We start from the raw sequence: 26101 nt of genomic DNA, 5'->3' as shown, positions 1-26101 counted from the left end.
AAAATGTTTTCAATCCCACGTGAAGATGAGTAAAGGAAAGTTTTTATTAAGAGGTTCTCTTTGCACAGTGCAAACAAATGAGTGCTTCACACTTACTAAACAGCAGGGGATCTTCAGGGGCCTGTGAACGTTGTGCTGTCCACCAAGCCTCTGAATACTGCAGATAGTGAACTGACTGTCATGTAGATCAGGGCCCAAACTTGCTTTTAAGTTTTTTTTTTTTTTAATCAAAAAGTGTGAAGGCCTGTAAAGGATAGAGGCAACACATATTACTTGTGTAAAAGGCTTTGTCAAACTGTTCCCGACTATATGATGATTATATCCTGCTCTGCTCAGAAAGGCTCATCACTTTCGATACAAAACTTCAATGCAAAGAATTCCTCCAGTCTTGAAAACCCAGCATTTCAATGTTATGTGCCCCTCAAGTTACAGCTGTTCTACTACTTGCTGTGTGCTGTTAGCCTTGGGCAACTAGGCCTTATTTATTTTCCCATCACTGTTGTTTTTATATATTTAAAAAAAAAAAGTGTGGGCTAATCTTATCTGCTAGAACACAAGGGATCGGGATTCCTCAGTTCTATTACAGGCTCTGAGGCCAAGTTATGTTTTTAGATAAGTGACCTAAGGCAGCATTTTCAGGCTTCTGTGCTTAAAGGTGGGTACTTGCATCCACAATAGTGACCCTAATAAGAAATAACTTAAACTTTCAAGGCGCAGCTTCTATTGACTTTGTGCCCCTCCTCTTCCCTGCATGGGAACTTGTCTACTTAGCAGAGTCAGGCTAGTTTTATTCAGACAGTTCATTTTAAGCATTTCACTTTAGGCATGCAAGTTTGAAAAGGTTCACTTTTGGCCTTTGGGCCCTAGTTTTGTCATCTGTTAAAATGGGGATGGTACTTGCCCACTGCAAAAGAGTGCTTTGAGGATTAATGTGAAATGCCTTGATGTTCATATTAAAAAGTTTCTAGATGTGCAAAGTATTATGCCATGCGTGATGTCAGGATGTTCTGAAGCAGAATGTGTTGGCGGCCTAATAGTGCAGCACAAAACGGTGCGAAGGGGTATTCCAGTGTGATGTAAGAGATTGCACTAGTTATGTAGGGGTGTTCTAAAGTTGTTTTTCAAGGGAAAAATAGGTGATACTACAAGAATCAATTAGTGTGAATATTTTTACTGTCACAAAACAAGCACATTGCTAAAGCTCAGATACTACTATAAAACAAGCATCTTTTTGCAAAAGATAGTTATGCCTAAAGCAGATGTTCTTCCTGTGAGAGTGCGCATCTCCCAGTGACTTTACTGCTCATGAAGTAGCCGGTGTAATGTAAGTGCTATCATTGTGCGAGATGGATGTTAATTCTATTGTGACTGTTATTGCAACATTAATGAAAAGGTATAATCTAACTAGCCCAGAGAGCTGACACTCAGCTGCCTGTAGCCAGTTGGAAATGAGCGGCTTTCCAAAGCTTTAGCTATTTGTTCAGAGTGAAAGATCTGAAAATCACACCCTTGCTCTTCACCTTTTTTTAAAAAATATGAAGTGACTATTAGAGTGGAAGGTTGTTTGGGGGTGGAGGGGTGTTGGTTTTGTTTTTTGGGTTTTTTTTGTTCAACTAGGGGATAAGATTGTGGCTTCTTTTCAGTACATATCTGTATCACCTAGTGTGATAGGCTGTCTTGGAGTAATAAAGTACAGTTTTAAAATCATTGAACTCAAATATGTTGATTGATTGTGATTGATTTTTCTTTTTTTAAAGCTAATACTGCACTGCATCGGATAATTCGTGTACATTAGTTACAATGTGCCATATTCATTCCTGCTGTAATTTAGGTAATGAAAGTCGGTGTATTTGGACCAGAGAAGAATTTGTCTCGTATAACTTACCTTGGTTTTATTAGAATAGAGCACAGAGGCAATGGATCCCAGCAGTGAGGGTGGGGATTTGTTGTGGGGGGTGGGAATCTAGATTCTAATCCAAATTTTGCCTCATTACCAGACTTTTGCTAAGTCATTTAACCCCTTGGTGCCCCGTTCAGCCAACTGTAGAAATAGGGTTAGTACTCCAGACTCCAACGTAGGAGTGCGGGGGGGGGGAGGGAGGGGTTAATCAATTTATGTTTATTGAACCACTTTTAAAACACTTGGACAGAAGGTGCTGGTAGAGTTAGACATAACAATTAGCCACACAGTTCCAGCCTATGGAACTGTACTGAACTATGCGCTGTCTTGAGTCTTGGTGAAGGCGTGGGATGTTTTGTTCCTTAGTGAAGGAAATCATCTGAAAGGAGGCTTTGTGGTGAATCCAACACTGAGGCCTACAGCAGCGCAGCTCAGGGATGGTGAGCCTCATAGCTTAAGAGATCAACTAGTACATGAAGAGCATCTGATTGACTTGCCTTGGCTGAGATAGTTAATGTAGTGAGCAAGAGGAAATTCTCTTTGAGGATGTCTCAGAGAGGGGAGAGAGTAGTATCTTAACATGGAGTCTAGCTCCTCTTCACTGAAGTCTTCATCATCTTTCATCTGGCTGACTTGGAGCAACAATTATATAAGTCCAGTTTAAGGTTAGTTAACCAGTCTGTTGCTCCTGAGGAAAGTGTTGCAGTCTCAGTCTGAGGGCTGCCAAATATAAGCGGTTGTAGCAAGAATTGCGTTCTCTAACTTTCATTTTAAGAGACTTCATTCAAAATGGAGAGATGCAGGACTGGCCACAGTGCTTCAGGGATATGATGCCTCCACAGTAGCCTGTTGCATCTGAGCTGCAAGTGGGAGCAATGGAAGCTGTAGCTTGTGCAAAATGCAGCTGTCTGCTGTGACAAGATGACTAGTCAAGAATGTATCACACCAGTGTTCTGCACTGGGAAAGGAGGTGCAAGCCATTCTTGATGGGTCAGATCCCAACTACATCTGAGATCACTTCTATCCAAGATCCAGGGACATGATGGGTCTTTTAGCTAATTTAAGAGAACAAACCATCAGAAGAGATGTCATTGCAGTAAGATCTGTCATTTGTAACCTGCTCCCATAATCTTCTGGTCTTAAAGAAGAATGTGCTTTGTAAAGAAACTAATGGTTTGAAAATAAACACCAGTCTCAGGAGAGTCAGCAGACAGAGGCTACCCCAATACTTATACTTACCTGCCTCATGCTAGCTCTGCCATTCATATTCCTGGATGTTGGTTTCAGCATAGGTCACAGGATAAGTTGCCACAACTAGCTAGTGTTCCAGGGAATCAAAAGGTTGTGCTACTGAGACACGCTGCTTGGAAGGATTAGTTCATTTAACAGTGGCTAGTCTTGGTTTCCTTGGTTCTGGCTGTAAGACTTACAAGACAGCTATTCAACCCATCTTTTCATGGTAATTTCCATACAGCTCCTAATACAGGCATTTTGAACACAAATAAGCATCCCTCTACTATGCCTCGAGGCTGCTTTTTCAAGTCGGGATTCAAACATTTTGACAGTAGTTGTATAGGTTGCATGTCCTGGATTTTCTGGGATCATCACAAGTTTACCCTGTTAAAATCAGGATGATCCTAGACTAGAATTGGGCCATTTCAAAGATCACTAGGAAGATTCATATTGCACTTTTGACATGCCTACTTCTTTTCAGTTGTCATTACTGCGCTCTGTTGCAGTGTGGTGACTTATGATGACACACCAAAAATTTGTTTTGATACCGCTGTATCTTATTGCAATAGAGCATGCTCTGGGAATGTGACAAAGTTGACATGTGACTACATGGCTCGGTTTTGGGAAATGAAGTTGTTTTGACAATGCCATTGTTCGCAGCTTTCAGGTCTTGTCAAAATCTGAGCTGGCACCTTACAATACACCACGCTGAGAGAGAATTATAGAAAATTAGAGTTGGAAGGGACCTCAAGAGTTCATCTAGCCCAACAGATGTTTAAAACTGGACACAGTACTCCCAGCTGTGGCCTCACTAAAGAGGGGAAGAATTATTTCCCTTGATATACTGGCAGTGCTCCTACAAATGCAGCCCAGATGTTGAAGCGGCAGTCTCTTGGCAGTGCTGTTTTGAGCCTAGAGCAGCCTGTCACCTACAATCTGCTTGGGTGTATGGTGGTTTACTGGTGCACTGCTGGGCATTGGGGTGAGACTGGGTTTTGTGAGGCTGTAGGGCGGGTGGGCGCTGTGCTGTGCAGGGGCTGATCCAGGCTTTTGGAGGGGGTGCAGTGCATCACCACATACCACACACCACATTTTTTCTCCAGTTAAAATATAAGCTTTCCTAATCTATTTGGGGGCTTGCCTTGACCGATTCAGTTTATGATCAAAGCACAAACAAATACAGCTCCTGGAATGTGCTTGAATGTGCTCTATGTATTCAGTTTAAAAAAAAAAGACGACAAACTAGGCACAAGGAGCTGTCATGTCAGGCAGCTGGCTTTAAGGTTTGGGTGGCATAGGAATCAAAGAGGGGGGTGTGACTGCCCCTCCCCCTGGACCCATCCCTAGTGCTGTGATGCCAGGCTCTCGAAGTTTGCGTCATAATTGATGAGTGACGCCTGGAGGTGACGTCATTGCATTACACTGTGGGGTGGTGGTGTTTCCCAGACAGTGTTCTTGCTTTGGAGGGTTGTTGTTGCGATGCTAATGTTAAAGGTTCCCCCCACTGCGGCGCAGCTACTCCCAGCCCGACCTCGCCCCTCTCCCGCCCCCTTTTCAGGGAAAGCTGGAGGGACTACGCGGATTTTTTTATTTTTTTTTGTCTCGCCTCATGTGTACTCGAGCCAATCAGAAAGCGCTTTACATGAGTGACAGCCAGCCTTGCCACTTGCCAACAAAGAAACCAGGCATCACAGGCAGCCCGTCACTGCTGGGCTGGCCTATTTCTTCACCAATCACATGGGCGGAAGGGGGCAAGGCGGGATCTAGCCCGGAGTGGCAGACCCTTGCCCAATGACGGTCGAGGAGCGGGTTTGAACTAGCCAATGCGGTGCCACGCGGGGGGCGTGTCCAGCGGTGCCTATAAAAGGGGTTGCCGGGGCGGGCGGTGGCCGCAGTTGTCATCGACAGCGGCAGGAAGAGGAGTGTCCAGCCCCGGCAACGGGACCCGTCGGCCCCACTGGGGAGTTTTTCCATCTCTTCCCTCCATGACCACTACCACCACCTACACGGGCATGGACCCCAGCGGCAGGAGCAGCTCCAGGTGCGGGCGGGACCGCTGGCCGTTACCGGGAGGTGGGGCCACTGGGACCACCTCCCCCGCCGGGGTGTCCGGGGGCGCCTCTTCCCCTCTGCCGGGCGTGGGGCCGGTCCGGGGGAGGAGGCCACGCCCACTCGGGGGGGTCTGCCCGGCAGGGCAGTGGGGGGGGTCCCCTCCGGTCCGGGCGGTGTGTGAGGATGCGCGGCGCTGCCTCCTCGCCAACAAAGGACGGAGCCTGCCCCAGCCGGGCTTCCCTTCACCCCCAGCCGGCCCAGGCCCGGGGCTTGTCCGCTGCAGCCCCCCCCGCCCCGCTGGGTGGGGCGGGGCGGGCTCCATTGTCTCTCCGCTCCCCCCGGAGAGAGCCAGGCGCATCTCCGCAGGGCTGCTGTGGCTCAGCCCATTGTGCAATGAGTCTTTAAAAATTATAATATTAAATTAAAAAAAAAAAATGCTGGCAGATGGGGATTTCCCAGGGAGGGAGTGTCACTTTTTCCCTTCATTTCTTCCCTCCCTGGGATCTAAGCCTGTGGCGTTGCATCAGCTGGTCTTGGGGGTGGGGGTCGTAACTGGAGCCATTTTGACAGGCGAATCGGTTCTGCGAAGGGGCTGGGGCAGGCAGGCGGGGAGGGAAGGGGGTGCAGGAGCAAGAGCTGGAAGGCGAGGAAGCCATTGCTGGGCTAGAAACAAAGGAGAACTTGGATGGGGAGGGATCGCTTTGCCTTCCCTAACTGTGTGCAGCGGTGCCTGCGAGACTGCAGCAGCGAGGTGCAGGGTTTGGGGGGACGGTGCAGAGAGTCCGGTTTTCAGACGTTTTTGGCAGGACTCTGCTTTGAGCAAGGAGCTGCTTCCTGTTGAGGATGGGGGACTTTAAATGGGCTCTAATACAAGAGGGTGGAGATGTCTGTAGAGCTGTAGCTGCGTTTTCAGCATCTTAACTCGCCTCACCAGGTTTGCTGCGTAGTGCTAGCACTGGCCCTTTAAGTGTGACTCAACTGTTGCAGGGCAAAAGCGAACTCGGGAGCTTCCGTGTGGATTCAAGAGCTGTTTGGTTCAACTCTCGCGGGGATGACTTGATAGACTAACTGGGCCGTAATACTAAAGCTGAAGTTGTGTGGCTTGCATACTTGTCCTTCTCACATCTGTTATTTCAGATGACTTCATTAAGATGTCATAACTGCTTAGGAAACTTTTATGATGTCAGTCATTAACTTCACCAGTGTCAAATAGGAAGATGTAGATTGTGGGAGCAAGCACTTGTTTAAATATTCTTTTCTAAATCCTTTTACTGCATCTGATGTAGTGTGCTGTCACCTACGAGAGCTTATGTCTTTCTGAATGAATGAGCATTTAAGGTGCTGCCCTGCCTTCTGCCTGACTTCAGACTGACGCTGCTAAAACTAACTACATCTTCCTAAGAACTGGTGAATGTGACATGCTACGTGATACAAGAAAGGAGGTCTTGCCACTTTAGCATGTTCCCTGAAAGGATTATTGCTCTGGAAAAGTAACTTTTTTTGTTTAATCAAGGGGTACTCTAACTTGGTGAGCTACGTATTTCAAAAGGGAGGGAAGGAAATTTTTAAAACATGAAATCTTAAAAGATTCCTGGATTTCTTAAGAGGATTCTTAAGCCACTGCATCTTTCATAAATAACCAGCAGTGCTGTGTAGCAAGTACATGACAGATCTCTGGAGAGGAATAAGGATCTCTTTCTAAACTTGATGCATTTGTAGGATGTTACTAGTAACTAAATCACACCTAAATAGAACATTGGCAAGCCACATTTTATCTGCCTTTGAGTTTAGCAGGCCTCCAAAGCGACTTGTTTTGTCCTTAGTGTCATAGGCTAAAGGGCTAGGAAGGTCAGAATTCAGTTTTTAGCAATGATCATCCAAGGCCACAAACACAAGTTTCCTTTTCAAGCTCTGTGGTATTCCTAGTTGAATCTACATGGTGAAATCCAACAGGCCTTTTTCTATTAGGAACAGCATCAAGGGCTTCCTAACTGCCCAGGCTGCCTTAAAAAGGATGGAAAGCTCTCTGCTTGGCCTCTGTATTATGGAACTGTCCATTTTTCAGAGCTTGGACCCAAAATTCAGGTGGAACCCATTTAATCTGGTACACTGAGGTCGCATGTCAGCATTTTGAATTCTGCTTAAGAGCTGGTCACGTTTCTCACCTAGCCTCATTCATTGTTAAACTCCTAAATCTGATCCTCTGGTTTCATCACCATTCATTGTTAAACTCCTGAATCTGATCCTCTGGTTTCATCACCCTTCTGATGAGTTAGAGGAATGTTATGCAGAGAGAATCTGCAGCCCAAATTTTCACTTTCCTTGTGGACTGTAAGGAGGAAATACCAGATAGGCTGATTGAAAGTCACTGAAAAACCTGCCTTGCTTTTTTTGGAGGCATGGACCTGCTTTCCCTGCTCCTTAGCAATTCTTCCTCAAGGCTTATGGCTTTCAAATAACTTGTTTTAGTTTAAAGCTTTGCAATTAAGTTACTCATTCAATACAAGAATCTATAGCAGATTACCTTTTTTAATGGAACAGCTCTAAAGAGAAGAGTCCAGAGCCCAGATGTGATCAGTGATGGTGTAAAGAGTTGTGGGCTTGTGAGCCAAACTTGAGTCCTTGTCATAGCATTCACTTTGAGGTTCATTTCCATTCAGTTCTCTAAAATGGCTATTAATAGTGGGGAAATTGGGCCTAGATATAAATGAAAACCCCTTTTTGGCTCAGTTTTTTGGGGGTGGGGGCTGGGATCCCTTCCATTGACCTTGGTATATAAAAGAATAAATAGAACTGGTTGTTTTGTTAGCTTCCTCTGTTGGGCTGTCCTAATTTTTAGTGTTTGAGGAAAGGATATATTGAGGCTTCTGTGATTAGCCTTGAGCCAAAGGAATTACAGCAGTGGTACAAACTTGGTTATATTGTTCTAAGTGTTGTATTTCAGTCTTGCGATTTTAAAAAGAACTCACTTTTAGTGCTTGGCCCCTGGGTACCAAGAAGTATAGCAGACAGGTTACTTGCATTGACCACTACTGTGAATAGACTGTGAAATGTAACCATCTTGCATGGCAGCCCTGAGTCACTACCAACCTAGCCTGACTCTTAGTTTTGTCACCGCTTCCCAAAGCAGTTAGTCCGCTTCCTCACCCTGTGCCTTTTGGTTTGTCAGCAATACTTCAACGGTGATGGTTAAAATGCTCAATATATAAGGTTGTGAAGTCAACTTTTTTCCCCTCCAGAGTACTTCGCCCTCCTGGTGGTGGATCTAACTTTACCTTGGGCGGCTTTGATGAGCCAAAAGAGCAACCAATGCGAAGGAACAAAATGGCGTCCAACATCTTTGGGCTTCCTGAAGAGAACCCATCTTCTTGGGCTAGCTCAACAGGTAAAGTTTCACTATCTGGTTTCTGCATCCAGTATGTGACTGCTTAAGATCAGCTTTGGTGTCCTGGGTTGTAAACTACTAGCAAGTGAGGTGGAACAGTCTCTAGGTGGGCTGCACATCTTGATAGAGTGTGTTCTTGTGAATAATGGAAAAGTTAATATTTTAAGAGTGCAAATCACAGATAGTTGGTCATAGAAGAAATAGCTTACCATCTATCTAAACTACATCTATTGTGTGTACGGAGTACTCTAATGTAGTGATCTGTATAGAAAATTGGGGACTGGCCTCCAAAAGGGTTGGCATCATTAATGTTCTTTATTGGATTACACTGTGGACTCCCTAATGTAGAGGGAAGGTGACCCCGTAGTTAAAGCACTAGATTCAGACTGGGTTCAAATCCCATTGCTATCAGAGCTTCCTTTGTGCTTGGAACCTTTCTCTCTGCATAAATAGAAAAAAATTGTAGTATTTGCCTTACAAGGATGAGGTTGTGATGATGGACTTGTTCATGTTATGGTAATGGCTCTCAAACACTGCAGTGAAGAATACTGTGGAATTTCCTAAACAACTGGGATGGAATCTTTGTCTACTAGGACTTCATTAGTTGGGAGTAAGGCTTTAGAGATTATGGCTCGTTTCCCAGTTAATTGACCTTTACATCTCAGCTGAAACATGTGCTTTCAGGAGCCACACCCAGTGGTGTCAGAGAAAATTGTGAATCATCTGGCCCTCAAAGAAGAAACTCATCTGATGCAAATTGTGGAGACTTTGTAGATCAAAAGGTTAGTGACTATATCAAAAGCCTGATTTTAAGATGTATTACTCTTCCATGTTGTTGACTGGTTAATCACCTCTGGTAAGATGGGAAGAACTTTTTTTTTTTTTTTTCTTTGCTCTGTACTCCACAGCTTCCCTGAAATCTCCATTAATTTCTAATGCTGTGCAAAGTACAGGTTTCCCTCACTTTATGTGGGTTCTGTATGAGTCCATTTGCTCTTATGCAATGATCCTTTTACTACCAAAAAATTGTTATATGTGGGGTAAATTCACTCTTATGTGATCGGTGTGGTGGAAGCCTGCAGTAAGCTGCTTTGTGCAGTATATTGTAGGAGTGACGCGCACCAAAATAATATGTAGGTCTCCTGCATGAATCTGTGCTCCTGACTCGTTGTCTGCGACGTGTTTCTGTAGTTGCTGTCCCCATTAAGGTAGTGCCCTGTGTTTGTGTGTACTGTCTGCTGTTGGTGAGTACCAAAATTGTCATGTAAAAGTGGTAGAAATGGGTTTGGGGTCAGTATAGTTGATGTCTTGGAACATATCCCTACTTGTTACATTATAAAGTGGGTTCCCTTTATGCAAATTCAAGTTATGCACTGTTTTCCAGGAATGCATGCACAGCATAAAGTGAGGGGAAACTTGTATTTAAACTGAATTCTGAATTCTTAAACTGGGCGCTTGCTAAAGTAGGGTCTTGGTGGATAGGACAGCCCAGGAAGAGGTGAAAAGCCTGGCCTCAGCTACAGGTTCACTACCATAAATAGTGCTTATTTTATGTTTTAAAAAAAACAACAACCAGCAAACAAACCCATATACAGCTTCCTTTAATGAGAACAGGCTGACTTCATGCTGGAATGTAAACCAAATAGCCTGCATACTGACATAATGCCTTTTCTGCTTTAAACTGTATACAAGACCTAGTTGCCAAAGGGGTACAAAGAGCATGGATTGTGCTTAGTACATGATTCTATCGGAGGATAAAAGCTTCTCTTGACAGCCAGAAGGGGAAAATCTAAAGCTGACTTTGTATTTACAAATTTTACAACTGAGGATTCACAATCCTAGTGCAAAAATGAGAATTTTTTTTGAAAGCTGTGTAGGCAGTGTAGCTGCCAGATAATGATGGCCAATGCTTATGTTGTCCTGGTGGCCTATTCCTATTGTTGCTCCATGTTTAGCTAGTTCACATTTATTGTTGCTAACAAAGGATGAGTTAGAGAGCTCTTCAAACTCATTAGTGTGTAAAATGTTCCTAATTTGGAACATGGCAGCTATAAACTTCAGTTGGCTGTCGCAATTGAAAACAAAAGTAACCTGTTTGTTCTAATTCTGTTATCTTAATTGTATTATGTACTATATAGCCAAATGAGTAACTTTTCAGAGAATGCTTTATTTTTGTACAGTAACTACAATTGCAAATGGGGGGATTTAAACTAGTGGTATGGGCTCAGTCAAGTATTTAAGCTACTTTCTTGAAGCTGGCTGTTTATTTGTTTAATCCTGACTCGGCTTATCTATTGGAACTGTACTCTGATAGTCACTGATATCAGATGCACATGTACCAGCATCACTAGTTCCTGAGACTCCTCACTTCCCAGTTGGTCTGCATGAAGGGAAATGCATTCTCTTACACTTTAGGCCCCAACCTTGTTGAGCTATTCAGATGCTAATGGAGATGGGGACACTTCCAAGTTCTCTTGCTGAAAGTGCAGTTGAGAGCTGGTGAACTCGACTTCTAGCACCGTTGGGGATTTCGTGTTTTATTTACACTAAACTGCCTGTGAGAATTGGCAGTGGGACTCTTCTTGCATGCCAGGGGCCCTACTCATTTCCTTTGACCACTACTCCTGTTTTTGAGAGTCCTGCTTCTGCCCACTCAATCCTTAAATGACTCTAAACAGTGACCACCGCACTCATGTGTAAAATGATGCATTTCACTTGTTTGAACAGTTGACAAACCAAGGTGCTTCCAGAGGTGTGACTCAATAGTATTCCATTTGATCAACAGGAAAACGCGGTCTTCAGTAATGCCTTGACATCTGACTTTGGAAATCTAAACATCCTGATGTTCGCTTTATTTTCCCTTGCAGCCCTGTAATTCAGAGGACTATCTTGGGTATAGAGAGCCATGTTGACTCTGTCTAGTGACTGTCCCCAAGTAAGGCAGTCAGGACATGCTGCTCAATATCAAAATGCCTTGTAAAATACAGGAAATAATGTCTCTTTTTTTTTTTCTTTCCCCTCAGGGAGGGGAAGCTGTTGAAACTTTTGGTGAGTAACTCCTTGTTTTTATAACTTGTAAAGAAATTGTTCATTGATGGAAGACTACACTTTTGAGGTGATGGAAGGGAAGGATGGTGGTTGTCTAGCACTAAAGGTGAAATTCAGCTTGTCATTATTTCCTGAACCCTTCAAAAGTTTAATGACCAAACTACTTCTAGAGTGTCTTTAATATAGGGAAATGGAATCAAATTGTAGCATGTCCTGTTCTCTCTCACTAACACATTGACTCTGGTAGTGTTATTGGATGCTTTGCCAGCCAGTAGTTTAGTGCTAGGAAGATTTAAACTTGGGACTAATGGGTTAACTTGCTACTCCTGTTACAAGGGATATAGGGATGGACAGGGATCGGCACTAGCTCTGTTAAAGTTATGATACGGCGTAGCATGTGATGTCTACCTGCGTTTTATCTAACCCAGGAACTAAATTTTGAGCTTGGATTATGGCAGCGGTAGAGCACTTCAAGAATAGTGATTTAGTAATCTTGATATCTGAAGATACCAAAATATATATTGCTTCTACTAGGATTTTGCATTTTATATTTTACAAGACACCTGTAAGTAACTTGAATTTGGCTTCCTATGTTTCTAAAGCTTGGTATTAAGTTCAGACTCCAAGCAATACAAATATTTGTATTGCTGAATAAAAGTAAAGTTTCAACTTGTACCACTGCATTTTCCCCAAAGATGCAAAGACTAACTTAAAAGTAACAAAAGAAATGTTACATGATTAGGTCTATCTTGTGTAGCTGTTTGCCCAGGATGTACTTTTTATTTGTTTGTGTTTCTAATACAGGCAAAAATTATAATTTAGTTGTACAAGATGTGTTTCCTTGAAGGCATCTTTCTATAAAGACTTTCTCCCAGGCTAAGGGTGGCTCCCAGAGTCCCTAGAGGAAAGTAATCGGTCACTAATGTTGATCTGGTTTTAAAACTTCATGGTTACCTGCAGAAATGTTCCATTTACTCTGGACTGGAACTATGCTGTTTTAGCTCGGTCCTGAGTTGGACAGTATTTGTATGCTTGGGACCAAACACTTTTTAACAGTACAACTGCAGAGGAATGGAACATTGAATAAGTTACATGCTTATAAAACTAACTATTTTAGAGCACTTGGATTTCAGCTCTGTGACAATGTCTAAGACCATAGTATCTCTCTTGGTCTAGTACATGCCAGGTTTATTGGTTGTCATCACAACAGCTTTCCTGTTCCTGAAGTGAAAACATGGTTCACATGGAGAGGCTGGCAGACAATATTTTGTCATTGGCACATATCTGGTTTAGGGGTCAGTCATTCTAGGGAACTGGCAGCTTGAATATTTATTCCTCTCAGCCCAGGTAAAACTGACTCCACTACTGTCTTGATATCATGTTTGTGCCAGTCTTGCATTAGAGCTGAAGCGTTTGTGTAGTGATGCATTATCAAGGATACTCAAGACTGATGTAGCATCTGAAATGATTCTTCACTGATCTTCATTTACTAATTTCCTTCTTAGCTATTGTTAAAAAGGTGATGTCCTTTATGATGATTATTTAGCAACCTGTTTTGTTGAGGAGGTGCGGACATTGGCAGAAACCTGTTGTAAAGAAGGGGGAAATATCCATTCCTTTGATGCCTGTCATTTTAGAATAGTCTCTTCCAGGATTGAGTGGAGACAATGCCTCTTCCCACCATTCACATTGGAAAGAGCCTGATTAGAACATTCATGTGATTTTTACTTTGGTACTTTGCAAGTGTCACTCTTCACACCTATAAGCTTCATCTCAGGAAGAAGATCAGCACAGCACTTACCACTTCCTTATTCTGAAAGGACATCTCCCAGGGGAGACATCGATCTCAGTTTTTCTTAAATACCTCTCAGTGGGATTAATGATCTATGACTTCTGGTAGCCGTACAACAGGTGTTAGGTTTGGGTAGAGCAATATTCTTGACCTTGGCTTTTCAAATTTCCTTTATTTTCCTTTTAAGCTATGTCTAATGAATCTTGATTAGCACTGCAATACTTCATGCATAATCCAGGGCCAGAACCTGATCTGAAGTGAGAGTATGAGTTTCAAGACCTTTAGAAATCGACTGTCTCTGTAGAGTAGAAACAATTATAGCTAATACCTAACTTATAACTGGTATCAAATGTCATTCCTGTTATGGTTCTAATGTTCAGAGTGCTAACTGCATAGCTGTTGGCATAGCTGATGCCACCTTTGCTACTCCCAGATACTTAGTTGCCCATTTCTTATCGCTTGGAGTTTACAGCTGGTGGGTAGTTAGGTGCCTTCATTGACAGCTATCATTTGAGAAGCAAGTGAGAAAGCTGACTCTGAAGAACAGTTCAGATAATATTCCTGAAAAGTCCTTTTTGGGAGTTGTTTGCTTTTCCCTCCCTCCAGTCTGTTCAGGACTGAGGATTAGCATGTGTGGGGATGGTTGATCATAATAAATAGTGAGAACGCAGCAGGCAAACCATTCAGATTAAACCTGCTATCATTGGAGTGCATAGAACCCAGCCTCTTTTGCATCCGTCTCTGGAAACTTTATCCCTACTATCTTAGTAGTGTAAAAACTTGTAGAAGAATGAACTCATTCAATGCTCCTCTGAGGCAGGGATAAAACAACATTTTCCAGATGGGCCTCTGAGGCACTAATTCAGAGACCTGTCCAGGGTTCCACAGGAATCTTGTAGCAATCCTGATTCTGAATGTAGCATCTTTTGCGTTCAGCATCTTATCAACCAAGTGATTCTTTCCATAGTTATTGCTGAGGTCAGTGGGTTCCATGTACTTTACCAGTTAACCAGCTGAAGAGGATGAGGTGGTATCTAATGCTTATCTAGTGTGTAAGCTTCCAAGAATGTGGACATGAAGATAAAGTCTGGCATTTGGAGAACTGCAGAACATTCTGACATGTCTCGCAGTATTCATGAACTATTTCACTTGAAGTGCAGACAATGGAGCTTTCAGCTCTCTGCAATGAATCAATGGGCTCAACTGCAGTAGTTTCAGTTCTGCTGAGTAGGCAAACAGTGGTATGCATGAGTTATGGAGGGTGTAAGCCAGAGGCTTCTATAGAATATAAAAATCCACTGCCTGGTTTAAATGTGCCTATGGGCTGGTAGCTCTGAGCAAAACCTATTTCTGATTCTGTCTAGTCACTTGTCTACATTAGTTCTTTTGAAATAAACGTGAGAGCAAAGGCTGTTACTTGCACACAATTTAGCCAGTTTAAAAAGGGATGCATTTCTTCTTGGACAAATACAGAACTCTGTGCCTCTCTTGCTAAAGCACTAAATTGGGCAGTAAACTACTAGTAGCCTAGAGAGTTGCCTGCTACTACATCATGCCATCTATCCGTCAGCAATTGCTGTAGCTCTTGCAAACTTTGAAACCAGACTTGAAAGGGAAGATGTCATTTGGCGTTTGTACACGTGCTTGTGCTGCAGCACTGGGTGCTTTTAAAAGCTCCCGGCGCTGCAGTGCATACATTTGTATAAACGATGAAATGCGCATCAGTGCTGAGAAAATAGCGGCAGTGTGCTTTTGAATCTAAAATGCATCAAAGATGTTTTAGTTCAAAAGCGCACTGCCGCCATTTTCTCAGTGCCGTCGCACATTTTGCCACTTGTACGAATGTATGCAACGCAGCACTGGGCGCGTCACCTTGCATGTGGAGCAGACTCAATTAATCAATGTATATAAATGCCCACTGAGATCACTTTAGATGTGATCCATGCTGAAAACTTGACCTATCTGAGCCTGCACTTTTTTAAGTAGTACATTAGTAAGAACTTATTTCAAAGGTGCAACTAATCAGAATCCTGAAGCATTAATGATTTTGTGTAGGATCCATGTTAACCCAACCAGTTCCAACTGTAGTATTATTAGATACTGCAGTTTTTCCCACGTTAAAAATCATTAACCTCCTTTGGATTCTTGGAGCATGTTATGTATTCCCGTGAATCAGTTAAATAGAACAATCTTTTTCATCCTTGGTTTCTTAATTCTGTAAGATAATTAATTAAATGGTCTTTGATTTTAAATTGGCCAGCCGTACACTGCCCCTCCCCAATCTCAAGACCTGAACTTTGTCCTACATAAATCTTGTTAAAACAAGACTAGACACTAATAATTTCCACAGTTCCTGAAGTGGATTGCAATGCATCGCTTATCTTCCCATCTAATTACAGTAAAGCCCATAGACTTATTGCTTTTAATATTTGCAAACTGACTTCAGTTATTGCAAACATTTATTTATTTATTTATTTATTTATTTATTTATCTATCTTTCTGAATAGTTGAGAACTTGGAGTGGGCTGGGTTTCTGTCTGACTTCTTCTGAACTACTTGGTAAATCTCCTGGAAGGCTTTTGACTAAAATTTGGGATGTCCTTTTGGTCACTCTCTTTTGTGGTGGGTAAATGGATTATAGACTAGCTTCTTGGGTATCATAGACAGAAGGAAGACTTGTTTCAGGAATAATACCTGGAAGTATTCCCAAATTGCAGCAGAAACTGATCTAGGTACATCACTCCTTGGCATACATATTGAGAAGTGAAACTTCTCCCATTCTCAAATGTTTTAATGCAGGCATTGGCAGAGTAGATAACTGACTATAACAAACACCAAAGCAATACACCATACTTGGGCAAAGAAACTCTTGAAGTATTGCATGAATAAGGGTCCTGTATGTGTTGGAGTCCTGTAATTAAATTTCAAACTGCAGAGTACACCCCTCCCCAGAGGTGTATGGTCAGGCTTGAATCTTTCATCTTCATGCCGACTTGATTGAAAGCTCTGGCACTGGGGAAGCTAAGGAAGGAGTATCTCCTCACTTGATTACTGTTTTTCAGCTTGCTTCTTTAACTATTACATTTGCATCCTGTTTACAGGCAGTCTTCGGACTCGGGACATAATTGGTTCCTGAAGAAAACTGTCTTAAGTCGAAACGTTGCAACTCTGAACCAATTTTCTCATAAGAAACAACGTTATAAATGGGGGATTGGTTCCTGAACCCAGGCCCAATACCCTGTCTTCACCCAAACCCCCCAGAATGTTGTATTCTATTTTATATATGAGTAATATAGCTACATAAATGTATTATATTGTAAATAGCAATCATATTGATTTGGAATGACTTCTTTGATGCGACTTTGCTGGATTTTTTGAAGGGTTCTTGGCTGGAGTCTTCTCAGGAGTCTTGACTGCAGGTTTTTATGGAGTCTTGTCTGCTTTCTTAAAGAAAGTGTCCAAGGCAGTTTAGACAGATGTTCTCCAGGGAGATGAGTGACGCAGTGAACTTGTTTGCTGGCATGGCATAGCGTTGCATCAGATCAAGCGTTGTCGAGTCAAAACTGACATCATAAAGTTGAAATGGTGTCAATTTTATAAATGTTGTAATTCCAAAACCTACCTTGAATGTTGTAAGTGGAGGACTGCCTGTACTTGCAAGTACAGAGCTCAAGTTCAGCCCTACACTGTGGTAGCTTTGTTTTTAGCACCTGCTCAGGCTTCCACAGGAGTTGTTACAATTATGTCTCATGTTGATCCACAACATGTAGGACTGCATGAATTGTGGTTTCTTGGCAAGAATTACTGGCAGGTTGCCCCATTTGGTAATAGGACTAGTAGAGTTCCTAAATGACGATATCCAGGTGTAACATTTGATAGTCCTTTGTGGAAATGTATTTCCAACATGGCAACATGGACTCATCAAAGCTAAACACTAAAGCCGGCTTGGGAGGAAGCATAGCTTTTGCCCTCAGAATGCTGATCTATACAGTCCTTCCGTAGCCTCTGACAAAGTGAGTCTGAACTCTCATGCCTCTGTGAACCAGTTGGTTTCCAAGGTGTCACTCTGCCCTACCTTCTTCTGTCTGTTTCCTCTAAGAGGAAGCCTCTGCCTTTTCCCCTTTGCTGCATCAAACGCACGTCTGTCTTTTTTCTAGAAAACACTGAGGCCGACGTAGAAGCTGTCCCGAGCCAGAGTGAAGAAAAATCCCTGCCTGCTGCACCTGTTCCTAGCCCTGTAGCACCAGTACCTGCACCATCCAGGAGAAATCCACCTGGTGGCAAGTCCAGCCTAGTCCTCGGTTAAACCTGTTCCTTCCTGACTGTTTTGAACTCGTGTCTGTTTCTTTTCCCCCCATGCTTGTGAACTGCACAACTTGAGCCTGACTGTACATCTCAAATGTTGTTCATTAAAAAGAAGCACTTTATGTACTCCATCTTTTTTTAAGTACAACTTTTTTTTTTTCCCCCTTCTGTCCTGTCTCCCCTGGATCTACTGGAAGTGACATGAGTGTTTTCTCTAGTGATAGACTTGAGGGAAAGCTTTTGAGGTATAGTAATGTATTTCAAAGGGGACTAGATTTGGTTCTAAGTGTGGTTAGAGGGTTTTTGTACTGAGGTTTTTAGAACCCCCTTAGTTTCACAAGGGTCTACAATCCTGCATATACAGGCCAGCAAGCAATCAGCAAGAACTGTCCCCTCCACCACACACAATAACTGGTTATCTAAGGTTTCATTGACTTCCTTGTGGTAAATGTCTTAAGCCCCACTGTGCCATACAGAACTGTATAGTGTGGTGCTAGCTTACGCCATGCTGCCTTCAATGAGGAGTATCTGAATGTTGGACCATTAAGTGGGGTATGTGTGCCAAATACATGGTGAATGAGTTGCCTGTCCTAATACTGGGGAAGGGACTCTTGTATACAGGAGACTTCATTCAGTGAAGGTGGAGTGAGGAGTGGATCATACAGGAGTGAATATTTGCATACAAATCTACAGGGCATTTTATTACAAATGACTCAATGCTGTGCATGATCATGCTGGTGCTTGACCATGAGGTGGAAATCTCATCCTTTAAAATGTGTGTTGTAATTTCAGAAAGCTGGACTGTTGCTTAAAAGTAAATAATATAGACATTTTGAAGCAGTGTGTCCTGTGTGGGCTTTATTTTGGTGCTCTTGCTTATCTTGCCTTTAATATACAGGTACGACATCCTGTACAGGAAGGTGTGGGGACCCCTATAGTGGACACTCCTGCAACCTGCTTAGTGAGAGGAAAAGTCTTTTGATCCTACATCAACTGGAATTCAGTCCAGCTTTGGAAGTATGGTGGCCTTTTTCATAAACGGATGAACTCCAAGTTAAACTTGATTCTTTAGGATGCATTTCAATTCAACACATTTCTTGTGAAAGAAAAAACAATAGAGATTAGACACACATGATATTCTTTCTGGCAGCAGTGTATGTAATCTCAAACCCCTGCTTTTCAGGATGCTCATTCACTTTTTTGTCCATTGTCTTGAGCCAAGAATTGGATTTGAATATTGCTTGCTGAGATTCCCCTCTAGTATAGCAAGCATCAAACATGGGCTTAATCAGGAATAGCTTTGTATTTTAATAGCTACACTTCCATCACTGTGTCATAAATCCGTCATGCTTTTCGGATAATGTAGGAAAGCCACTTGAGTGCTGCCTCTGAAATTTAGTCAGAGAATGTGACTTTCTTTACTACTTTTTTTAAGGAAGAAGTGAACTAATTACTGACACCTGCCTACTCCTGTTAGACCAAAGCTTAATCACCTGTCCATTCTGCTCACTTGCACTTTTTGTGGTGGCTGGGGTGAAAGTGTTCCTCTTTGCTGACACGTACTCTAGTTCTAGCCTTCAGTCATGCTAGTGCCACCTTTCTTAAATTCCTTTGTGCTCTTCAGAGGGCTTCATTTAGTTCACTGTTCTTGTTCCCTCTAATTTTCACTTCTTAAAAGATGCACGGTTATCCACAAGCTGTGTTCTCACTGATTTGATTCCTTAGCTGCTTTAAAACAATCCTGGTAAGATAAAAGGGTAGTAGCCCCACTTACTGCCTGGGGTACCAGTACGTTACCCTGCCCCATCTCTAACAAAACTTCTGCCGAAAGCCTAAAACAATGCTTGGCTCTACCACGCTACATGCAAATGGCAGAGGGAAGTAGATACCTTCTGCAAGCTGGCAAGTGCCTCCATGCTTGTGCAAACAGCTTTGCACCAGTCTGACTTGGAGGAGCCTTGGCCTCCTGCTCTCCTCCGCCTGGGGGAGCTCCAGCAAGCTCTCTCAGGGCCTGGCCTTCATTTCAGCGCATGGCCTCTGCCCGTGTAGGTCCCTCAAACTGACCAAAGGCTGCAGCTGCTTTAAGAGATGCAGCCTCTGCTGAGGCCAGGGGCGAGGGCTGCGAAGCCCCTGCCAGGCTGCGTTGCCTCCCGCTGCCCGGGGGCTCCCCCACCGCCCTCATGAATATGCATGACCGGGCCCCGCCCCTCGCGCTTGAGCATGCAGCGGCGCCGGCCGGGCCGCGCGGTCTGAGGCGCCATGGGCTCGGGCGCGGGCGCGGCGCTGCGCGTGCTGGCGGACATGGACGGGGTGCTGGCGGACTTCGAGGCCGGCGTGCTGCGGGCCTTCCTGGCGCGCTTCCCCGGCGAGCCCCGCGTGGAGCTGGCGCAGCGCAGGGGCTTCTCGGTGCGGGAGCAGTACCGCGGCCTGCGGGAGGACCTGGCGGTGAGCGCGGGGCGCGTCCCCCGGGGGGTCCCGCAGGCCGGCCTCCCGCCAAATAGTGCTCGGGGCTTGGCGGGTCGCGAGGACCAGAGCAGGAGCCGCTTCCGTGCCCGGGCCGAGCGCCGAGTCCCCCAGGGGCTAGCGCCCTCCACGTGCGGGTCTGAAGCCGAGCGGAGGCGGGCTTCCGGCTCCCCTTGCTTTTGCCGCATCCAGCGGCGGGATGGGGATGGCGCCTGCTCTGCAAAGCGGGCCGGGCTTGCAGGTAGGAGAGGGTGCGTGAGGCGCCGGTGCCCGTGATGGTTTTACCTGGCTCTGTTGGACACCAGAAACTTGCTGAACGAAGAGGACGGACCTGCTGAAAAGGATGGGAGTTGATCCTGGGTGTGAATCCCAGCCAGCTAGGCAGATCCCCTGGGGTGAATGGGTCTGTAAGTGGCTGGAGTGACACCGTTGTATAACATCCTTGTTCTGAGAGCCTCTAATCCCCGAGCTCCTTCTCGGCTATTCCTGACCCACAGCCGTCCTGCTCAGCCCCAAGAGGTCTCAGTGGGTTACAGAGCTGACTTTTTCTAGATGAAGAGTTTGAATCCAGTTGGGCTCAGTCGGGACAGTTGGCTGCGACTCGCCCCGTTCATTGTGTTTGCACTCTGGCGCTAGGTGCGGTAGAAGCATCTAGCAAAATGAACTGTGCAAAATAAATTGCTCCTACCCAAGAGAATTGACAGGTTTTGGGTTTTTTTATTAACATAAAAGCAAAGTGGCTAGTGTTAACTGTAAGCTTGTTGGGATAGAGAGGTGTGCGGGCACATACAGCACCTAGCACCATTGCCATCAAACACAGCTGTGACTTTGACAGTCGCACTGCATTTATTTTTCCCGCTGGCTCGCTGTTAAATCCTCTCAGTACTCTTTGCTGTTTAAATGCTGTTCTTCTGGGTTTTTTTGTTTTTTTTTAAAAATACTACCCTCTTGCTTCTCAAGCGTAGGTGTTCCCTACCTCCAAATGCTAGCTGTGAATTCTGTCGATTCAATGTTGCCTCTCTCCTCTTTATGCTAACCCTTAAATTGGCCTTTGTGCACATAATGAATGCTGATGACTCTCTCAAGACTTTCATGAATGTTTGTGTGTTCATTTTGCACCGGTGACGCACACAAGGGGAGATAGGCAGGTCAGCTAGAAAGGCAGCAGTCCTGCACGCTTGGATATGTCTAATCAAAGGCTGCCAGACTTCTCCAGAGGACTATTCACCCAGAACTAAGCTTTCCAGCCTCTTCGGTAGTATGGGTGTGAGGGAGTGCAACGATGGGTTTGCAGCTCTGAAGAATGAATGTCTTTGTGCTTTGCCTTTTCTGTGCTCACACGCTTCTTGAGGTAGGGCCGACTGGACACTGCAACTAGGTGTGCAAAAGGGAGCTTTGTCCCTGTGGCCCCTTCAGTCCTGTCTGCTTATACGGTGACTGCCCTGGAAGAGGTGAGGGGTAGCAGTGGGGTGTGTGAAGCCAGTAGCTGTCTGCACTGAGACTAGTGGTCGCTTCACGTGGGCCACTGCACAGCCACCAGCCAGCAATTTTTATTAAACCACCAGCCAGAGCTAGATTCAAACCAGTGAACCTCTTAATAAAAGATGCTATTGAGGTATTAAAGAAAATGAGGAACAGCGTAACTAAATGACTAGAGGGCCAGGCAATTCCCAAGGAATGGGGCTGGGCAGAGATTCCTCTGTGCCATGCAGCAGCCCTGCTATCACTCAATAGTAACTGGCTCATTTATCCTCTTGTCCCTATTAGGGGCAGTACTGGAGTGTCATCTGACAGGAAATGCTCTCTTTGCTTTATCATTGCCCCTTAAACCCTGCCTGAGTGTCAACTGGAAACTGCCTCCTTTCCTTCTGCAGCTCAGTTTCCCCTCACAGGAGAATGGCATCAATCATATGCATGTGCCCCCCAGTATATCTGGAGCAGTTGCACGAGGGGCAAGAGAGAGAGAAAGACCCTGCACACATGGTTCACTCCTCCCCTGTGGGTGTACTCCACTGAAAACAGCCAGGAGCTGACCAGGAGTGTCCTGCAAATGAATTAGGGAGGGCAGGGAGGACAATGTGCATCAGAAACAGAGACAGAAAACCCATTCATCTGGTATGGGCGCCAGGCCAAGTGGGAAGGGGCCTGTGCTTCCCAGTGAAATATCCCAGGCAAGCAAAGGCTGCCTTGCCTTATTCCTCTCACTGGGGGACAAAGGTGTGCTGGCCACCCACTTCATCCAGGCCCTTCCCTGCCTCCTGTGCCCCAGGCCATTCCCTGTTCCTGTGGCTAGTGATGCCAGCTCTGCATCTGGGGCGGTGCTCTTGCTGGGGATGATCTCCATCACAGCTTCAGCCCTGAGCCAGCACAAGGAGACCAGAGCACAATAGTGAGTCTGGGCCTTAGTTTAATTCAGAAGCAGAGAGATCAGCAGTGACTAATTGGAGAGGCACGTACGCTTCTTTAGCTAAGTACAAAACTGGGATCTGGAGCAAGGGGCAGTGTTTTGTCATGTGCTGTTACCAGAGCAGAGTCCTTTAAATCTCCCTTTATCTGTGATAATGGAGATAACATTTTCCTGGGAGCCTACAAGGATTAGTTGCCACAAAAAGCTAAGTACTACTGAAACGTCTTTTGGTGATGCAGCAAGTCATGGAAGGAGACTGCATTGCGCTTAAAGCAATCACAGAAGCCCTTGGTTTATTTCAGCCTCTAAATTCACGCCCTTGCCTGTAGTTATGTGACAGCCGGTGAAAAACCTGTCTGGCTCATGTTGGACTATGCAGCCTTTGGCAGAAGGCACCATTTTTCGTTCCCATCTCAGGAAAGTCTGCCCTTGTCCTTTCATTTACAAATCCACACCTGGTTGTGTTACTGCAGCCAGGCTGCTGACTAGCCTATTTGAACAGAGGCAGCAAGCCTTGGGGTCCAGATGCCCTATTCCAAACCCAGGAAGTTAGCTTCAGGTGGCACCCTTCCTGGCAGGGCCAGCATAGCAGACATGGACAGGGAACGCTGGAAGAAGCTTGTGCAGCCTCTTGTCTCTGCTGAGCCTGTTTGAGGCTATGGGGGCTCTGCTACTAGAGCTGTCAAGGAACAGTCTTAATTTTGCATTTGTTCAGCTTAGCCACAACCTTAGCACCTCTGAAAGGAAAATGTTTGACATGTTACCCCAGTAGGACAGCTGTCTTCATAGAAGCCAGGTTCCGCTGTGTTACAAGCACAATTTTTTTTCTTGATGCTGGATTGAAAATCTTGGAGAATGACAAAGCAAAGTTTCCTCCATACTAGAACGCCTTGCTCATGGTCTGGAGAAATCAACTCTGAAGTTCCCAGAGTAATGGAGTCTCAATATCCCAGTCTGTCCTTGGTTCCTCTGTTTAGGGTCCCAGCTATCATGTCTTTTCTTGGGAACTAGAACAGTAACTGTCCATGTGCTTCATGTGAGACATCAGATAACAATATCCAGTCATTATCTACCTGGGCTGGACTTGTCTTGACAATCTATTGGTGAGATTCTGCAGTCCTCTTTTAACCACCTTCTCTCCCTGGAAAACGTGGACCAGAGACCCATCTGAGGTTGAGCAATATGCAATGGATAAAGAGAACAGCTGTCAGGCTCTGAAAAAGTAAATGTTGCTAATTTTCCTCATGTCTCTTCCAGGACAAGATAGTCAGTGTGTATGAGTCACCTGGCTTCTTTCTGGGACTGGACCCAATACCAGGAGCCATTGAAGCCATGAAGGAGATGATCCAAATGAAGGAGTAAGGACCCTTTGCAATGCACCATCCTTTTCTATTATCTCATACACTCCTATAATTAGTAATTGAGACTCTTTCTTTTTAGCACTGAAGTCTTCATTTGTACAAGTCCCCTCCGGAAGTATGATCCTTGCATCCCTGAGAAGGTAGGAGAACTCTTTTTTTTAAAATTTTGGCTGGGCTTTGCAGAAGCAGCTTTTAGCACTGTACAGACCAGTGTGACCATAGCCAGTTGCTCTAGAGGGCATTCAAACATGCCATCAGAGGTGACTGTCCATCTGAATAGCTGCCAAAATAATAAGCCAGCACCTGGGACCTCAGCACTTAGGCTGAGCTGCATCTTTTTTTTTTTTTCTTTAAAGCATCTGAGCCCTATTTATCGGGAGCCAGAATAAAAAAGAAACCATGCTTTAAAATTGCCTGGCTGCCCATCTTGCAGTAGCAAGAAGTGGCACAGGACTAGGAGATGGTACAAGAGCAGATGCAGTATGGGCCAGCTGGACTTTTAGCACGTGCCAAAGGCAAGCAGCGATTCTGGCGTACAGAACTCTACATAGGAGGAACCTCATCTGAAAAAGCCAGCAGATTACTCAGAGCACAGAGGACTAAGACCAGAACTGCTCTGGTTAGCCACAACTGCCAGATAGGAGTGTAGGGTGAGAGAAAGGTATTAAGTGGACAGGCTAACAAGTTATAGCATGGTAAAAGGGGAAAGTGGTTGCCATGCTTCAGCTGATCAAAAGTAACTAGTTTGTGTCCACTCTTTCCTGCAATAGGTGGAAGCAAAATTGGTAATTTTAACAGTTGCTTGATTAAGAAGCAAATTTTCCTTTAGTTTTGCTTTCTGCACAACCGAGCAGACTTGATTACTGCAGATCAGCTGACATGCAAGAAATCAACCCCTTTCCTCCCCTGAAACCTCTCTCTCAACTTGGTATAATTTATTCATCTCTTCACAGCCTTTTAAAAGGTTTTTTTGGCTTTTGATTATTGGAGATGCTTATATGCCAAAGCCTTGAGTCTCTTCTTCTGCTGCCTCCTGTCATTTAACTTTACAGAATACATTGGAGCTTCTCTTGCCTTAAGTTGGTGAAAAAAAGAAATGAATGAATCTTTACGTATTTGAACAGTTTTTAATCAAGCTGGATGTAATTTGTGAGCTCCGGGCAGATGGCCAGTACAGGTCTCCAACTAGATGAAGTTTGGACCTCTTCAAAGCAGTCCTTACTAAAGTCTGCTGGAAGTACAGGTCAAAACAAGCCATTTTGGCATCCAAACCACAGCCAAATTGCAGGGTCTGGAAGGGATACAGACAGCCTAGCCTTGAAGCCTGAAATATTTAGGCTAGGAGCTGTCTGGTGTCTCCAGTGTGAAAGCTGCTAGGTCTAATGGCTTGCTCTTTCCCCTACAGTACAAGTGGGTGGAGAAGCATTTGGGACCCGAGTTTGTGGATCGACTGATTTTGACCAGGGATAAGACCATCGTATCAGCCGACCTGCTGTTTGATGACAAGGACACCATCCAAGGTTTGGGAAACTTAAGGGACAAAGTTCACATGTGATTTACTGCTGCTTGGGGAGGACAAAGATGACTGACTTCAGCTTCTCCCTTGGTCTTCTCAGGTGTGGAGCCTAATCCAAGCTGGGAACACATCCTGTTCACCTGCTGCCATAACAAGCACGTGGAGCTTAAGCCACCACATAGGCGGCTGCAGTCATGGGCTGATGACTGGAGAGCAATATTGGAAAGCAAACGCAGGAAGTAATGGAGAAGGGAAACAGTGCTGTTCGCATCGCAGATGGAAACAGCTGGGTTGTGAACTGGCATTCAAGTCCCTTTTGAGGGAATCACTTTGACATAGCTCAGGCAGCACCAAGGGCTGACAATACTAAATAGGGAATGACTCCCAAACTTTGAGTCATCACAGATGTGCATCTCCTTCAAACTTTCTGGAACACTTGCCCTATTAAATTATTTCACCTTGTCAGAGAGTTGTGAAGGATTCCCCCTCTGGCTCAATAACAAGAGGAGGAGCAGCTGCTTGTGAGGTCTAGTACCATGTTCTGGGATGCCTGGGTGAAGGAGGCAGGGCACTGAACTCCCAGTCATGTATCCTGCCACCCACTGTGCAGTGACAGGTAATGGTGGATGTAAGAAAGTC

At 44.6% G+C, this 26101-nt stretch overlaps 2 protein-coding genes across 2 annotated transcripts; both read left to right on the top strand.

Moving 5' to 3' along the window:
* The first annotated feature begins 5005 nt into the window (after window positions 1-5005).
* Window positions 5006-18558, top strand: HN1 (hematological and neurological expressed 1). Its single transcript, XM_019542531.1, has 5 exons — window positions 5006-5174; window positions 8425-8570; window positions 9255-9352; window positions 11594-11618; window positions 17568-18558. The coding sequence occupies exons 1-5, from the start codon at window positions 5119-5121 to the stop codon at window positions 17714-17716; spliced, it is 474 nt and encodes a 157-aa protein (XP_019398076.1). The 5' UTR covers window positions 5006-5118; the 3' UTR covers window positions 17717-18558.
* A 1385-nt stretch (window positions 18559-19943) lies between these two features.
* NT5C (5', 3'-nucleotidase, cytosolic) lies at window positions 19944-25924 on the top strand. The gene is made up of 5 exons (XM_019542530.1): window positions 19944-20160; window positions 23843-23943; window positions 24026-24086; window positions 25352-25466; window positions 25563-25924. Exons 1-5 carry the CDS (start codon window positions 19975-19977, stop codon window positions 25703-25705), a joined length of 606 nt encoding a protein of 201 aa, XP_019398075.1. The 5' UTR covers window positions 19944-19974; the 3' UTR covers window positions 25706-25924.
* Window positions 25925-26101: the final 177 nt, after the last annotated feature.

Source organism: Crocodylus porosus, unplaced genomic scaffold (assembly GCF_001723895.1).
Source record: "Crocodylus porosus isolate Cpor-Errol unplaced genomic scaffold, CroPor_comp1, whole genome shotgun sequence".
NCBI lineage: Eukaryota > Metazoa > Chordata > Crocodylia > Crocodylidae > Crocodylus > Crocodylus porosus.
The sequence above is the reverse complement of the archived record's forward strand: the minus strand, read 5'-3'. Positions and strand labels throughout refer to the sequence as shown.

Bases quoted from the DNA above. Each gene is read 5' to 3' on its own strand.
- HN1 (XM_019542531.1), top strand. From the start codon at position 5,119: ATGACCACTACCACCACCTACACGGGCATGGACCCCAGCGGCAGGAGC. The intron at 9,353-11,593 runs GTTAGTGACTAT...CTTTCCCCTCAG, and splicing joins GAGACTTTGTAGATCAAAAG to GGAGGGGAAGCTGTTGAAAC. The intron at 11,619-17,567 runs GTGAGTAACTCC...TCTTTTTTCTAG, and splicing joins GGAAGCTGTTGAAACTTTTG to AAAACACTGAGGCCGACGTA.
- NT5C (XM_019542530.1), top strand. From the start codon at position 19,975: ATGGGCTCGGGCGCGGGCGCGGCGCTGCGCGTGCTGGCGGACATGGAC. The intron at 20,161-23,842 runs GTGAGCGCGGGG...TGTCTCTTCCAG, and splicing joins GCCTGCGGGAGGACCTGGCG to GACAAGATAGTCAGTGTGTA. The intron at 24,087-25,351 runs GTAGGAGAACTC...TTTCCCCTACAG, and splicing joins ATCCTTGCATCCCTGAGAAG to TACAAGTGGGTGGAGAAGCA.